A 14,158-nucleotide genomic window follows, 5' to 3' on the forward strand; every position below is an offset into this window, starting at 1 on the left:
ACGGCCAGCATCTCGGGGGCGCTGGGGTGGGGGTGCATGGGGAAGGGAGGACCAGAGGAGTCCAGATCCAGGCCCTGGTCTGAGCCCTGAAGAGAGAGGGCGGGGCAGAAACAAAAGGAGTGACCACCCCGGAAGGCAGCAAATGGCAGGGGCTTAAGTGGAGGCAGGGAGAATGTGGCAGCTCCCCGCAGCAGGGAGGGGCCTGTGGCTGGTGGAACAGCGTGCCAAAGCTCCTGGGGACCCCAAACCACAGCCTGAGGAGGCTGCTGGGGTCTGAGTTCCTACGTCAGCAGAAAGGGGTTGACTCTGTTCCCATGGGCTGGTGAGGGCTGCAGAAGCTCCGATGGAACACTTTGCATTGAAATTGTCTTTAAATGTTTTGCCTCTTGACTTCTGGCTTCTGATACTGGTGGAGAGACTTATATTAGACTGACCCTCCTGCTGATAATAATCGTGAACTCTGGATGCAATGCTTTAAAAAGTACACAGTTGTTTAAAGGTGTTGGACAAGGGCCAAGGGCAGGTGGAAAGTGGGGGGGATGTGACCCCCAAATGCATGTTTATCTGACGTTTTCTCTGAGGGTACTCCCCATCCTGTGGCACATGGGCATGACACTCAAATGGAGGCAGCAGGCTGGTTGGACAGGGGAGTCCAAGGTGAGAGTTTGGGGCTTGCAGAGTCTCTAGAAATGGAAGGGGACTACCCTAGGAAGGAGGGAACCCCAGAAGGGGGAGCCCCAATGTCTCCTTATTAACTTCTTTCAAGTCCTGTCCAGCTCCTGAAGTGCACACACAGGGGACAAGATCCCAGGGACCCAGAGACAAACAACAACTGAGAGGCTGAAGGAACTGACCAGAGAGTTAAACACCTGGGGAAACAGGCAGGCGAATGTGACCCATAATCAAGAGAAGAAACTGCAAGTAGAAATAGGCTGACACAGTGCAAATACTGGAGTTAACAGATGCAAACTTTACAGTAGCTATGATCAGAATCTATAGGGAAATATGTGTGTAATGAACAATGAGATGGGGAGATTTGGAAAGCTAGGAAAACTCTAAAAGGAGCCAAATAGAAATCCTGTACCTGAAGAGGAAAATATCTGTATTCACAAATCTATTGCATGGGATCAAGAGCTACCTGGACAATCCAGAAGAAAGAATCAGTGAACTAGAAGACAGACCGATAGACATTACCTGAATTGAAGCACAGAAAGGGGGAAAAAAGTTTACAATAGGGATTTCCCTGGTGGCACAGTGGTTAAGAATCTGCCTACCAATGCAGGGGACACGGGTTCAATCCCTGGTTCAGGAAGATCCCACATGCTGCAGAGCAACTAAGCCTGTGTGCCACAACTACTGAGCCTGCGCTCTAGAGCCCGTGAGCCACAACTACAGAGCCCTCGTGCCACAACTACTGAAGCCCGTGCACCTACAGCCCGTGCTCCGCAACAAGAGAAGCCACCACAATGAGAAGCCCATGTACCGCAACAAAGAGTAGCCCCCACTCACCACAACTAGAGGAAGCCCGCGTGCAGCAACGAAGACCCAATGCAGCCAAAATTAAATAAATATGTTAAAAAAAACGTTTACTATAAAGGTGAACAGAGCCTCCATGAGTGAGGAATAATATAATGCAGTCTAACATGCATGTAATTGGGTCACAGAAGGAAAAGAAAAGAGAATGAGGCAGAAAAAGCATTTAAATAATGATGGCTAATGTTTTTCCAAATTTGATTAAAAACACCAAACCACAGATCCAAGAAGATCAGAGACCCCAATCAGAATAGAGACAAAAAAAACCCCACACCTTGACACATCATATTTAAATATCCGAGAATAGAAGGAGAAGATTGCAAAAGCCACCAGAGGAAAAAGACACATTCGATATAGGGAAACAGTGGTACCAATGGTACCCGACGTCTCATCAGAAACAGTGGAAGCTTGACGTCAACAGAAAACCATCATTAAAGTAAACGAAAGAAAAAACGTGAACCCAGAGTTCTACAACCAGTGAAAATATCCTTCAAGGTAGAATAAAGTCATTTTCAGATAAAAGTGGTAGAATGAATTGCCAGCAGACCTGCTTTACAAGAAGTACCGAAGGGGGCTTCCCTGGTGGCGCAGTGGTTGAGAATCTGCCTGCCAATGCAGGGGACACGGGTTCGAGCCCTGGTCTGGGAAGATCCCACATGCCGCAGAGCAACTAAGCCCACGCGCCACAACTACTGAGCCTGCGCGTCTGGAGCCTGTGCTCCGCAACAGGAGAGGCCGCGACAGTGAGAGGCCCGCGCACCGCAATGAAGAGTGGCCCCCGCTTGCCGCAACTGGAGAAAGCCTGTGCACAGAAACGAAGACCCAACACAACCATAAATAAATAAATAAATTAATTAATTAATTAAAAAAGAAGTACCGAAGGAAGCTGTGAAGCTGAAGGCCGATTACACCACAGGAGAGTAGCGTCTGCGGAAGGGATGCAGAGGGCGTTGGGAATGGTGAGCATGTGGGTGTAAAGACAACTGACAGCAAAAATGATAAATTGTGGAGCTTATAACCTAAGTAGACGTGTGAGTATATACATGCTCACAGTAGCCGGACAGACGGGTGGGGGTAAATGAAATCATGTTGTTGTAAGGTTATTACATTATATGTAAGGTATAATATTAATTCAAAATAGATTGTACACCTGAAACTAACACAACATTGTTAATCAGCTATACTCCAATATAAAATAAATTTTTTTAAAATTTGAATTGTACATATTAATAGGGACTCATGGTTAATAAAAAAAAGTAGATTGTAGTAAGTTGAATACATATACCGTGATTACCGGAGCACACAATTACACAACACATTGAATCAATACAAAAAAGAGGAGATAGAAGACTATGTATGTGACAGAGGGCTTGCATCCAGAACATATAAGGAACTCCTACATATCAATAATGAAAGGCAAAAAATAAAATAAAATATGGGTAAAAGACTTGAATAGGCATTTCGCAAGGGGACTGTAGCAAGCCAGCAGGTGGATGGAAACCCGCCATCTAGTCACCAGGGGATTTTGACTTAAAAACCACACTGCGGTGCCGCTTCACACCCAACAAGTAAAACTGCAAATACAGACAAAACCCGGTGTTGGCAAGAGCGCGGGGCGGCTGGGACTCATGCTGTTCGGGGGAGTGTGTGAAATGGTAGAATTGTTTTGGAAAATTGCTTGGCAATTTCTTCAAAGTTAAACATCCGCCTACCTTATGGCCCAGAATTCCACTCCTAGGTTTTTACTCAAGAGAAATAAAAACAATTTGCCCACGGAAAGCCTTGTATGATATGCCTTTAGTAGGTTTATTCATAATAGTGAGAAGCTGGAAACAGCTCAGGTTGTACGACAAGGAACTGAGCCTGGAAGCCACGCAGCGGGCAGGCTCGGGCCCGGGCTGCTTCCTGGGGACACCGCGCATCCCCAGACGCAGGGGGCCGTGGCGGGGGCAGAGCTAGTCACCCGATGCCCAGCGACGCTGGAGGAACACTCGCATCCCCACCCCACGTGGGAAGCGGCTCCGTTTTTCTTTACCCAGGCCGGGCAGGGCGGGTCTGATGGGACCCCTCCTCGGAGGTCCCTTCCCCGCTCGCAGGTGGGTCCGCGCCGCCCAGCGCGTCCTCTGGCCCCGGCGGGTCCGGTACCCGGCCCGGTCGCCCGGCTTGGTGTTTTCTCCACGCCCAGCAGAGGGCGTCGCCGCCCGGTTCGCGGAGCCCCGATCCCGGGCAGAGCCGCTGCGCTGCCGTAGAAGCAGGCCTGGGCCGGTCCTGAAGAGCCGAAACAAGGGAGCTCAAGCTAAAAGTGACACACGAGGACAAGGACAGGGGCCAGGACACCTGGCGTTGCCAATCCCTTCCGGGCCAGGAGCTGGGCTGAGGCCGTCCTGCATTGGCGTCCTCTGCTCACCGCGGCTCCGGAGGTGGCACTATGTCCCCTGGGGTCACCCGGAAACTTCCGAGCTGGTGGGGACACTCGGGCCCTCGGGGCCGCCAGCCTCATCTGCTCTGTGGCCACTTCATAGAGGGCCGACGTTAAAAGACCCGCACGAGTGTGCAGAGTGACACGCGCGCCAGCTCCGCCAGGTCGCAGAAACCACCGGAGCGGCCGGTGGGTGAGATCGCCGGCTCCTCCCACCCCGGTGCTGATGAGACCACGTCAGTGGGAAACGCACACACCCGCACACACACCTGCGTACACGTGCACGTGTGCAGACACACAAGACACCTGCATGCACACACCTGTGTATACACGTGCACACACCTGCATGGACACGATTTTACACACAATCCTGCATGCATACAAGTGTATACATGTGCACATACCTGCAAGCACACATGTGCACACACACATACCTGCATGCACACAAGTTTTTATGTACACACCCACATGTATACACCTGTATACCCTTATACCTGATGCACACACATGCATTGTGTATATCCATGCACATGCTTGCAAGCACACACGTGTACACACACTCCTGCACATGTGCACACCCGCACAGGACAAGGGGCCAGGGCTGGTCTGAAGAGGGGGTATCCCGCAGATTGCCAGGGCTGCCTTCCAGCTCCGAGTCACTCCACCCTCAGCTCACTTGCCTTGAGCCCCAGCGTGGAGGGGGAGGGGCGTACAGATGGGGGTCGGTGAAGGGGCTGCCAGGGCCTGGGAAAGGGAAGAAAAGGGCCAGGAACCGAGGAGGAAGGATGGGGGCGTGGCCAGCGGCAGGGAGGCGGGGAGGAGCATCCAGGTGGGCGTGGCTTAGCGCGGTTGGGGCCGGGCGTGGGGGTGGTGGGGGGTGCTCTCACCCTACCTCTGTGCTGTGCAAGCAGCTGGGTCGGGCGCCAGATACAGCAAGTACGCGGCGCCTCGTTCAATTTGAATTTCAGATAAACAATGGTTTTTCAGTGTATGTGTATGGACACGCTTTTACTAAAAAATGATTCGTTGTTTATCTGGAATTCACGTTGAACTGGGTGTCCTGTATTTTATCCGCCAGAGGCTGGCAGAGACCAGCATGGGGCCCCCCTGGCTCACAGCCATTGGCTGGCGATGAGCTCTCCTCGCGGAGTGGGACCAGCGCCTGCGCCCTCAGCCAGAGGCTGGGCTCCTCCCGCTCGGAAGTGAATGGGGGACAGTCCCCACCCAGGGCTGCTCCAGCCTGGGCAGGGGGTGGGCGGGCCTGAGGCCCCGCTGTCAGGCCGCTCCTGGATTCTAAGTGCGTCAGGGACTCATCAGGGAGAAGAAGGAGCTCCCGCATCAAACAACCTGCCAAAGCCTGCCTGGCACCGGAGCAAGGCCAGGCACTTGCTGGGCTGGTGGGCCCTTCCCGCCCTCCTTCTGAGCGGAATTCCCCTGGAGCTCTGCCCCGGAATCCCCTGGCAGCGGGCCTGGCAGGCTCTGGAGCACCTCGAGGGATGATGGTGCTTCCAGCACTTGGCAGCCGGGAGCATCTGGAGCCCCTGACAGCCTCCCTCGAGGGTGGGTGGGCTCCCAGTAATCAGCGGATCACTTGTTGGGGAGGAGGCCCTCAGGTTCCAGCTCCGAAGGAGCAAAGACCCAAGGTCTGGGAGTGCCTGGGGAGGGAGGGGCGGGGCGCACTGCCAGGGCAAGGCAGGCAGCACCCCAAAGGGCCCTGGGGGGACGCTGCCATCCTCACTATGGGCAGCTGGCTAAGGTGGGTGAGGGTCCCATCCTAGGAGGCTTCAGGGGGTGCCCCTCCCAGCTCTCCCCTGGCCCAGCAGCCCCTCCAAACCTTGCTTCTCCCCAGGCTGCCTGGTCCACTGCCCTCTTCTACCTCACAGAGCAAACCCGAGGCACAGGAGGAAGTGCCAGGGCCCTTGCTAGCACCTGAGCCCGGCCCCTCCCCGTGCTGACTGCTGAGGGCGCTCTCACACCACCCTCCTTACAGACGTGCCTCCTTTTCCTTCATTTCTGGGCGTCTACATTCCTGGTGGAGACTACGTTTCTGACAAGCCCACAGCTTCACCCTCGTCCCCAGACACCCACTGATAGCTCTGGGCAGCGCCTCTGCCCGTCCCCTCCACCTGCCCCGACGCACGTCTTCCTGGGGTTCACTGGCCCTCTCCACTGGGGCCTCTGTCAGCCCTCGGCTGCCCCCTCCCCCGCCCTGAATCTCCCGCTGCTCTCGGTTCTCTTTTCTGCCAGTGGCACCTCCATCAGCCCCGCCTCCCAGGCAATAAAGCCCTAATCTTGGTCCACCATTCCCCTCTCCCCTCCCCCGGCCCCTCCATTCTGGGTCTACACGTGATGACCGTGACCACAGACCCCACCGCCAGACAGCTCAGGGAGCAGAAATCCCAGCGCTGGAGGCTGGAGTTCTGTGGACAGAGCCCATTCCTTCCTGGACACACCCCGCTCAGACCTCCTTTGGTCCACGATGGCGAGGCCAAGTGGTTGGAGCTGTGGTCTCTGCCACCTGAGGAAGGTTCCAGAATTCCTGGTGGGAGAGGTGGGGAGGTCTGGAGGGTGGGGCTGAGGAATTCGTCCAGGGTGGGCAGCCAGCCTCCCACGTACACCTGAGCCACAGACCTGGCGTGGGCACGGCCCGGGCCCTCCTGGTGAGCTGAACTCACCCCGCAGCCCTGGGACCCCGCCCAGCGCCCCTCCCAGCACCCTCTGTGTGCACAGCTTCGCAAACACCGGCGTGCGCCCCTTGCCCGGCCGTCCCTCCAGAAAGGTTTCCCTGTGATGTGGGCGCCTCTCCACCCACACATGCTTTCAAAGCACCGGCCTCTCCTGCTTCAAAGCCCATGGCCGTGAGAGACGGTGCAAAGCTCCAAATCAAGTGGAAACACATGAAGACATTTCCAGGACCTAAGAGGATTAAAACACAATATGAAAAATGCTGGAAGAACATGAAAGTGGGATCTTGTGGGTTCTGAGGACTCATCGAGTGTGAAGAAACACGGGTCATAAGAGAAGGCAGCCTTCAGGCAGTGCCCCGCAGTTGTTTGTGGGCTCGGGTGGCAGCAGTGCCCCCTCACAGCCCCCAGAGTCAGCTCTGCCCGCTGGCCGGAGACACGCTCTCTCACAGCCACTGTGGTCCTGCTCTCGCCCGCCCTTGTGGATGATTCTTCCAGCTGACGTCACACCCCTCGGCTGGTTCTCCTTTAGGTCATGTAACCCGGATGGCCCCCGCCCTGGCTCAGCTGGCACTGTCTCTGCCCCTTGGCCCCGGCCTCCCTTCTGTGTCTGAGGCCTACGGCAGGGCTGGGTGCAGACTGGAGCTGAATCCAGATGCTGCCTGAAATGCAGAGTTTCAGTGTCTCACATATCTGGAGCTGGCACACTGGGGAGCATTCAAGGAGACTGGCCAGAATCTCCTTGGGATTTGGAACATACCGCATGGGGGACAATGGCAGGAACTGAAGACTATTCTGAGAGATTTGGGGTGGCTGTTTCCAAATATCTAGCAGACAAGCCGGTGGGACAGGGGAGCAGACCCCTGTGGTGTCCAGAGAGCACAGTCCTGCAGCCTGGCACAGAGGCCCGGCAAGCGGCCTTCTGGTCAACCACACAGGTGCCTAGCAGGGCTGTCACACCAAGCATGTGATATGAAGAGGGTTCCTGCAGCTGGTTGGGGAGTGCATCTTGGAGATTATCATCCTGTAGCTGCCAACACTGTGATCCAGCCTCACCTACATTTGAGCAAAAGGCCAGTTTAGGAAGGTCTTCATCACGGCACTTCATCAAGGGCCTCAACCAGATCCCCAGCTCCCCGGGGCACAGCTGCCAGTGATAATGCCACCCACTGCCATGCTCAACATTAAACATAAACAGAAAACTAAGGGTCCTCCAGATGTTTTATAAAAGACCTGGAACATGAGAGTCAGGCTACAATATATACATACACTCATACTGGAAGAAACTGAGCTGGTTCTAGGAACAGAAGAGAATTTTTAAGAATTATAATTATCAGACTTCCCTGGTGGTGCAGTGGTTAAGAATCCACCTGCCAATGCAGGGGACATGGGTTCGAGCCTGGTCCAGGAAGATCCCACATGCTGTGGAGCAACTAAGCCCGTGAGCCACAACTACTGAGCCTGCGCTCTAGAGCCCGCGAGCCACAACTACTGAGCCTGCGTGCCACAACTACTGAAGCCCACGTGCCTAGAGCCCGTGCTCCGCAACAAGAGAAGCCACCGCGATGAGAAGTCCGTGCACCGCAATGAAGCGTAGCCCCCGCTCGCTGCAACTAGAGATAGCCCACGCGCAGCAACGAAGACCCCACGCAGCCAAAAATAAATATAAATAAAATAAATAAATTTAAAAAGAAAAGAAATTACACAAACTCTTAAAAAATAAAATTATAATTATCTTCAGAAGTATTCAAGAAGATACCGCATTTATAGAGTAAATACAGAATGCCGTTAAAGGGAAGAGTTCTTGGATATTAAAAACATGATTCCTAGCATTACAAGAAGATGCTCATCAACATGATTAGAGAATAAAGGTAAGGAAAGCTTCTAGGTTGTAGAAAAAGAAAAGATAGATTCAATCCAGGAGATCCGAAAGCTGGCTAACCGTTCTAGAGAGAAGGGAGCATGAGACGATCAAGAAAAACTAAGAAAATCTCCCAGGCCTGGGGATGCACACCTTCAGGTTGAAAGGGCACTGAGACCAATCAGACAGGAAGCATGGGAAACCACTGTGAAGAAACCTGTGGGCACTGAGGGCAGAGAAGGTCAAAGGAAAGGCACCTGGGGAGGCAGGGGGCTGTCCTCAGTGTTCCCAAGGAAACTTCCACCCTAAAACCCTGCACGCAGTACATCAGGCAGGGCAAGGGATGCAGCCACCGTGAGTGTCCACACTTCCCGCCACAGAGGGTGGTTCTCACTGGGATGAAGCCGGCGAGGTCACGGCTCCCCCAGCCTGTGGCTGTGCCGTCGGGGCACGTGGCCCACGTGGCTGCCGAGGGCGAGGGGTGAGCTCTCACTCTCAGCCCAGGATTGACGTGGGCTCACTCTGCTCAACACCCAGTGGCTGGCCCTGGTCACATAACCTGGCTGAGCTGCAGGGACGCTGGGGAGTGTCGGGGAGCACCTGGAAGGTGGGGGGGGGTGGGTCCTTGAGGTCAACCAGAACAATGGACATCAGAATTGGACATGGTGGCTCCAGCCAAAGATGGCGGTAAAGGAAAATTCCAGAAAGGGGACCATTGTCAGTTCTAGAGACAGTCAGCCCGGAGAGCACAGGCAGGAGGGCCCAGGAGGGGGGTTATGGGAAAAGAGGGGTTTTCACGGGCGCACACCAGCCAGAGACCTTGCAGACGTAGTGGGAGCACCGACACGCGGGTGGAAACTCAGGAGGCACTGAAGACGCAGTGTTCGCAGGGGCTCTCGGGGACGGGGATGGCCAGCAAGAAGCCGGGGGACGTTACCATGTGCAGAGACGGGGGTTTTCTTCCCCAAAAAGGAAAGAAGAGGGAGGGAGGGACTTCGGAAAAAGCAATTAGGAACTTGTCAAAAAACATTATGTGCAGCACATGGGGTCCACGTATGAAGTGAGCCATGTGTGGTGGGCTTGTGGCATGAAAGGAGAGTCTAAACCGCATTCAGGGATGGTCCCCAGGCGTGGCACAAAGGTCATCCCACCACTGACACCACTGAGAAGGGAGTGATGACAGCCGTGCTCTTGGCTCTGCATGAACGACATTGGGACGCGGCCAGGACGATGCAAATGCCGACAGTGACTCTCGATTTTAGAATCATCTGTGGGGGCTTGGCCTGAGGTCGGACACTGAGAAGGACAAGCCGGGTGGCTTGGAGGGAGGAGGGCGAGGGAAGGTGGGAGGAGGGTTGGGGCCCCATATCTTCACCCTAGACCACGGTGGGCGTGAAGAGGGGATGCCAACGCCGCCCACTAGCCCGGGACCCGGCAGCACATGCGTGGTTCAGCCGGGCATCCAGGGCCACACCACGTAATAAAGCCTTCTCGCTGCCTCAGTCAGAGGTCTCTCCGGGCAGCCCGCGACAGCTGGGACCAGCCGAGGGACACTCAAGTTCTGCAGGGAAGGTGGACAGTGCTGCCGCCACCCCTGGCCAGGTCAGAGGCCAGCTGCCTGCTGCCCCAGGGCAAGAGCCTGACGCCCACATAAAGGTGGGTCAGACTGTGAGGGCCGCCAGGGGCCAGAGGACCCGGCTGAGCAGCCGGGCTGCCGGAAACTCCGTGCCAGGGCAGCCCTCCCGCCTCATTTTAGGGCTTCCCAGGCTACATTTGGGGTCCCAGGGGCTCGGCCTGAGCCTTATTCTGGGGAGGCACCTGGGTGCGGAGGCCCAGGCTGGGGCCCTGGTCCTGGCTCGTGCGGCCCGGGTCCCGGGTCGCCCAGGGGCCAGGCAGGGGTGCGGGGCCGGCGCTGAGCTCAGGGCCTTACCAGGAAGGACTGAAAGATCTGGAAGGAGCCGCCCAGCCGCACGTACAGGTGGGAGTGCAGCCGCGTGGACGTGCCGTTGAAGGCGTTGGCCACAGCCAGGAAGGCGTAGGGCCCCACCGTGAAGAACTCCCAGTCGTAGGCGCCTGACGTGGCGATGGTCTGGTTGGCCTCGAAGAGCCGGGTGCCTGGGTTCCACTTGTAGACGACGCTGTTGATGTTGTGGTTGTCGCCTGGAAGCCGAGTGCCATGGAGGGAGGGAGACGCGCCTCCGTGGCCTCGCGGCGGCCTTGGCAAGACCCTGCCGCCTGGACCCTGCCCCAGGCCCTGCAGCCCGTCCCGTCCAGCCAGGCCCTGCTCTCCTGCACCTTCCCCAGGCCCCCAGCAGTGACAATGCCCTTCACGTGACCTTCCTGCCTCTGTGCCCCAACGAGAACCCTCAGGGGCCATGCCTTTGGATGGCTCCAGACCCCCCTGAGGCCTTGCAGCACGCTGCAGGTGGGACCCCCGGCCCTCCCCGGTCTCACCCCTCACACTGTCTGCCATCCCCTTCGCGCGCCCCCACGCAGGTCAGGCCTGCCCGGATCGTGCTCCCTGGAGCCCCTCACCCACCCCCAGGGCTGGGCCAGCCTCTCCCGGGACACTCACTGCCATGGGGGTATTGGGTGGTGGGCTCCTGGGGTCCCCTCTGCCCACGAGTGGTGGTGGGGTCTCCTCCCCAGCACCCCCCCCAGGAGTTCCCCGGCAGGTGTAGACTCAGGTGATTGCTGAGCCGCAGAGCCTGCCGAGGCCAGAGGTGCCCTGCAGGGCCGGCTGCCCCCCGGGGCCCTGTCCCCCGAGAGCTACAGGGCAGGGAAGGGCTCACTGTGGTCGCTCAGGTCAGTCACCTGGCCCAGAAGCCAGGTTTCCCAGCCCCTGCCAGGACTGTCCCCCACCGCACCCACTGCATCCCACAGAGTTTGTGCCCAGAATGGGTGAGGGCAGGGACGCCCCTACCTGGACAGATGAGGGGGTGCTCAGGTGTGTCCGCCCTCAGACGCCACTGTCAGATTGCCAAGCCCGAGGACACGGGCCGCGTGTGGTTTATTATACATTTTTAATGAGATACACTGAACCCTGCAGGTGATCCCGCCCTGGCCCTGGAGTCCAGGCCATAGCCCCTACCTTCCCGGTGGTTGGCCACGGCCAGGAAGTGCTCCCCGGCCACCTCGAAGGCCTCCCAGTCCCGGGCGCTGTGGGTGAGGACCCGCTGGTACGGCGTGAACCTCAGCCTTCTCTGGCTCCACTTGTAAATGACAGAGAACTCCTGACCCTTTTCGTTCGGTTCAAAATCAGCCACAACCAGGAAGATCTGGGGAGAGGACCAGGACAGCATTCTCGTGATCCGTGCGAGGGGTCGGCACTCGAGGCTTCTGAATGTCGGCCTCGGGACGGGGCTGAGCCGGGGACTGACAGCCCGGGGCGGGCCCAGGAACCCAGGACTGACTCTCCAGATCTTAATTACATTAAGAGCCGTAGCCGCGTCCGTATTTACCAGCCCATGAGCTCCGTTCCTATCTCCCAAACCCAGGAAAAGCTTTATGCAAAGAAACGTTCTTCATCACCCGGGTGAAGAGGAAAAATCTTAACGCCCTGCTGTCTCAGGAAGCCCATGTTTGTCACGCAATCGAGGACAACATGGCAACGCCCTACGCGTGACGTGAGCTGGAGGCCAGATGGCGGGTTGTGTGATTGAGGCAGGAGCCAGAAGCCCGGGGGTGGGGCACGCTCAGGGCGGCTGAAGCAGCCCCAGGTACGCTCTGCTGCTGCTTAGGGGACGGGGCAGACTTTTTTCTTATTTTTCTAAAGTTCCCAATTTTTCTTTGATATAAAGTTGTTTTTTATAATGAAAAAAATATAAACCTTTAGAATGTCATCAACCATAAAACCAGAGGGCTAGTCACTCCTTCAGCAGGCTGGCTTGGAGCGCAGGACCCTGAGGGTCGGCAGGGATGGGGAGCAGAGGTTTGTCTGTTTTGCTCAGTTTTGTCCCCAGTCGGGGGGGCCCAGGTGAGGGCAGGGCTGCACCTGGCACACGTGTTAGTGAGCAAGCGACTTGGGGGCGGGCACAGGGAGGTGAGGGAGAACTCTCGCAAGGGGACGACCCTCTTAGCCCTGACCCGTGGGCCGCTGCTCAACGCAGCCCTGGTGGAAGGAAGGGGAGTCTGCCCGCGAGGCTTTCCCACCCAAGGCCTCCGGGCCCGGCCCTCACCATCCTCACCTGTCCCCTCCATTAGGACATCACGTGTCCCCAGTGTTTATGGAGCGAGTAAAGGAAGGCTGGGAATGGAGGCCTATTTTCATTCTGACGTGATGTCCGCCCTGCTGACTGGTTTAGGTCAGACTATCTCAAAGGTTTAAGGAGGCAATGGTGGGTCTGCACGGAGCTGGGGAGCATCTCAGAAACGGGCTTATCTCTATTTTGCGGAAGCCGAACAGACTTTCTCAGTCACATTCTGGACATAGAGATGCAGCCGTGCCTGCCTTTAAAAGCCATTTAGATCCTGTGTGAGGCTTCGAAACCGGTAGAAGTACTTTTCCCCATAAAATCTACGTAAGGAGCCCCAACCTTTGGGCTCTGTGGGTTTTTCCAAGGTAAAAAGGATCGAGAAAGTCTCCGAATGCAGACTTGCCTTTTTTCCAATGGTGAAATGTCTCCAGGACTGTGCTTGGTGCGTGGGAATGTCCTGGTACGAGGAGAACTTCCCGTCGGTCCATTTGTAGATGGCGGACGTGGTTTTGCGGTTGGCAGTGGCCACGAAGAGCCCGGCCTCAGGGATGACGAAGACCTCGATACCCAGCGTCTCCGCGTTCGTGAACAGGCTCTGGTGCTCCTCCACGTAGTCCAGCCTTTCTTTGGCTTGTGACAGAGACACAGAGACCCAGTCAATGCTTCCCAGAACAGAAGCCGGGATGGACGTCCCGGGGTGCGACCCCAGGGACCTGGGCCATGGCCCGGAGCATTGTGGCCTTGAGTGCCGTGCCGCCCTCACCAGGAGGCCCGGCAAAGGAGCCTCTCATCCCCGCACAGGTTTTAGGGTCTGCAGAGCCCCCAGGGATACTAGTCGGGTGGAACTGACGCATCAGGTCCCTACTAGACGTTTCCCACGGCTCGCGGCTTCCACGAAAGGCTGTGCCCTGAAGTGAACTAGAGAGTAGAGGCCACGGCTCGGGGACGTTCCCCTGGAGCCAGTTCCCGTTTCCCGAGGACCCCCTTAGGGAGCATCATGGAACCTCTTCTCACCTCCCTGCCAACAGAACCACTCCCGGGCTCCAGGCACCATCGCTTCCAAGCTTGACCCGAGTGGGCGGAGAGGGTAAGGAGAGCAGGTGGGGCTCCTGGAGCGCGGCTGGCCCCCTCAGGGAGGCTCACGGCCTTCCCTAGACGGCTCGAGAGCTGAGAGCCTGCCAGCCTGCCAGGCGGGCCCAGGAGGGCACGCGTTTCCAGGTGACGCACGCAGGCTCGCTGCTCCGGGGGGGGGGATCGTCCCTGTCCCCAAGTATCGCTGGCTCTGAGAAGACCCCGAGGTCCCCAGAGCCCCACCCACCTCACCTGCTAACACGGAGACCCACTCGCTGCCCACGCACAGGTATAGCCCCTTGCGGCCGGCGTCAAACCAGAACTGGGTGTCCTCCGCTTTGGTACACGGCGGCCGGGATCCCAGCGTCACCTTCATGTCGGTTTCTGCGGGGAG

General features: G+C 57.0%; 1 protein-coding gene across 1 annotated transcript in view; it reads right to left on the minus strand.

Annotated features, from left to right (window-relative positions):
• The window catches only part of TSPEAR (thrombospondin type laminin G domain and EAR repeats), an 83,363-nt gene that overhangs the window by 6,442 nt on the left and 62,763 nt on the right, over positions 1-14,158 (minus strand). The window contains exons 6-9 of the mRNA XM_057545495.1: positions 14,017-14,148; positions 13,097-13,323; positions 11,589-11,775; positions 10,428-10,657 (exon numbers count right to left, since the gene is read on the minus strand). Coding sequence (XP_057401478.1) covers positions 10,428-10,657; positions 11,589-11,775; positions 13,097-13,323; positions 14,017-14,148 — 776 coding nt within the window. The remainder of the gene's footprint in view (positions 1-10,427; positions 10,658-11,588; positions 11,776-13,096; positions 13,324-14,016; positions 14,149-14,158) is intronic.

Source organism: Balaenoptera acutorostrata, chromosome 4, assembly GCF_949987535.1.
Source record: "Balaenoptera acutorostrata chromosome 4, mBalAcu1.1, whole genome shotgun sequence".
In the NCBI taxonomy this organism is placed as follows: domain Eukaryota; kingdom Metazoa; phylum Chordata; class Mammalia; order Artiodactyla; family Balaenopteridae; genus Balaenoptera; species Balaenoptera acutorostrata.